The sequence below is a fragment of the Myotis davidii genome, unplaced genomic scaffold (genome assembly GCF_000327345.1).
Source record: "Myotis davidii unplaced genomic scaffold, ASM32734v1 scaffold247, whole genome shotgun sequence".
NCBI classification, from domain to species: Eukaryota; Metazoa; Chordata; class Mammalia; order Chiroptera; family Vespertilionidae; genus Myotis; species Myotis davidii.
This window is the reverse complement of record NW_006299593.1, coordinates 1,684,142-1,686,357: the sequence shown is the minus strand read 5'-3', so window position 1 is coordinate 1,686,357 and position 2,216 is coordinate 1,684,142. Positions and strand designations below refer to the sequence as shown.

At 46.0% G+C, this 2,216-nt stretch overlaps 1 protein-coding gene across 13 annotated transcripts in view; it reads left to right on the top strand.

The window, feature by feature from the left end:
- Positions 1-2,216, top strand: part of DYSF (dysferlin) — a 205,543-nt gene that overhangs the window by 70,503 nt on the left and 132,824 nt on the right. For all 13 annotated transcript variants that reach the window (XM_006775297.2, XM_006775294.2, XM_006775295.2 and 10 more), the window contains one exon: positions 2,005-2,108. In XM_006775297.2, the coding sequence (XP_006775360.1) occupies positions 2,005-2,108 (104 nt within the window). The remainder of the gene's footprint in view (positions 1-2,004; positions 2,109-2,216) is intronic.

The following is a 2,216-nucleotide window of genomic DNA, read 5'->3' as shown; positions in this document are numbered from 1 at the left end:
ATGCCTGGCTTCTCACCGTGGCTAGCCCTGTATTGGCCCCGTCCCGTGTGATCAGTAAATGGCAGGGGGATTACAGCAGGTCCTCAAACGTCATTTTGTTCAACATCTTTTGTTATAATGCTGATGCGATGCCATACGGACTTAACTCTTGTTTATATCAATTAGTTTATGATAAAATTGGTTGCATATGTATTGGTTCCCTTAAAGTCACAGAACCTATTGATAACCTCAAGTGAGGACTTACTGTACCAATACTGAATAGTCTAGAGCTGTGGGTGCTAGGATCACCGGGGGAGCTTTAACATAGGGATGCCTGGGCCACCCCTTTGGTGGTTCAGATCGACTTGGTTTGGGGTAAGGTTCAAACATGGGTCGTTTTTATTTTTATTTAATTAATTTATTTTTGTTGGGTCTCACCTGAGGATATTTTTCCATTGATTTTAGAGAGAGTGGAAGGGAGGGTAGGGGAGGGAGAGAAAGAGAAAGGGAAACATGAATGTGAGAGACACACATTGATTGGTTGCCTCCCACATGTACCCTGGGGTGGGGGATTAAATCTGCATCCAGCTCCCTGCCCTTGACCGGGAATTTAACCTGTGACAATGTCGGTGTGCGGGGGTGATGCTCTAACCACTGAACCACCGGCCAGGGCCTCATTGGTCATTTTTAAAGGCTCCTGAAGTGGTTCAGCTGTTCTGTGGGCTGTGAGCCGCTGCTTCGAGTGTGCGTTGGTGGCATATGAGCCAGTTGTGGTTCCTAAGTCAGTGAGAACATTTGCTACTTGGGTCTCTGTTTACACGTTTGCGTAAAGCTAATTGAGGGTTTCTGCTTTGACTAATGACAGCAATAAATGAAATGGGTTCCTTCTGTACAGGTTTATTTGAATCAAAATCACGGGGAAAGCCTTTAAATATATAATGGGTATTAAATGGTCATTAAAATACATGCTTAGCCCTGGCTGATGTGTTAAGTGGTTAGAGCATCAGCCTGCAAACCAAAGGGTCTTGGATTCGATTCTGGTCCAGGGCACGTACCTGGGTGGTAGGTTCCCTGGCCCAGGTGGGGGAGTGTGGGTAGCTCTCTCACATCGATGTGTCTCTTTCTCCTCCTCACTCCCTTCCACTCTCCCTAAAATCAATGGAAAAAATATCCTCCAGTGAGGATTAACAACAGTAACAAGATATGTGCTTAAAAATATTCTGCACTTACTGGTTAAACTATGCAGAGTGAAGCTGGTGAGATTCCAAAAGGGGATGGGGAGATGGAAATGTTTGCTTTGCTCAAGGTGAAGGTGCTCTCTGTTTAATTCTCTGCAATGTTGTTTAACTATAAATAAAACAAAATAGGTGGGTATGTAGAATATAAATGTTAATTGTTATCTGTTGTAGTCATGTAGACATTAGCAAGACTATGATCTTTAACTGTCAATTTCCTCTCTCATTCATATACATTATAGATAACACATCCATATGCATACATTCACAAATACACATCTCTCTCTCTCTCTCTGTACATATATATGTAAACATGGCTAATTTAGTAAAATATTGATTTGGAGCAGCATAGATTAAAAATTCATAAACACCCCAGAATTGACTTGTTGGTTAAGCTTAGGTAAATCATGGAGCTAATGGACGTAAAGAAAAATGTCAAAAGGAGGCCAATAATGGGATATTATTATAACAACTTCCAGTCCTTTTCCAAAAGTTTACTGCCCTCACTGATGTAGCTTTCTAACCCATCAATTGGTGGGCCTGTTCTGAAAGACGCTGAGGGGTGGTGTGGTGGTGTTAGTGAACAAGCTGGGGGAGGGGGGGAGCTGGGTGAGGAAATATTCCCCGGAATCCTCCCTCCTGGGCGCCCTCACTCCCGGAGTCTCTGGGCTGAGCGGGCGCCTCAGCGTCTCTCTCTTTGCCAAGAGCACCTGGAGACGGGCAGGCAGAAGGCCCCGGATTTGGAGGCGGGGCAGCAGGTGGGCAGTGACCAGCGTGTCCTTCTCTCTAGTGGACGATGCCGTGATGGACAACGTGAAGCAGCTCTTTGGCTTCGACAGCAACAAGAAGAACTTGGTGGATCCCTTCATGGAGGTCAGCTTCGCAGGGAAAATGGTAAGGAGCAAAGAAGCGCGAGGATGCTCATGGCGGGCAGAGCATGGGACAGAGTGAGGCGCAGGCGCTGCCCTTGGCCACGCCCACCAGAGGCGAGTGCGCACAGGT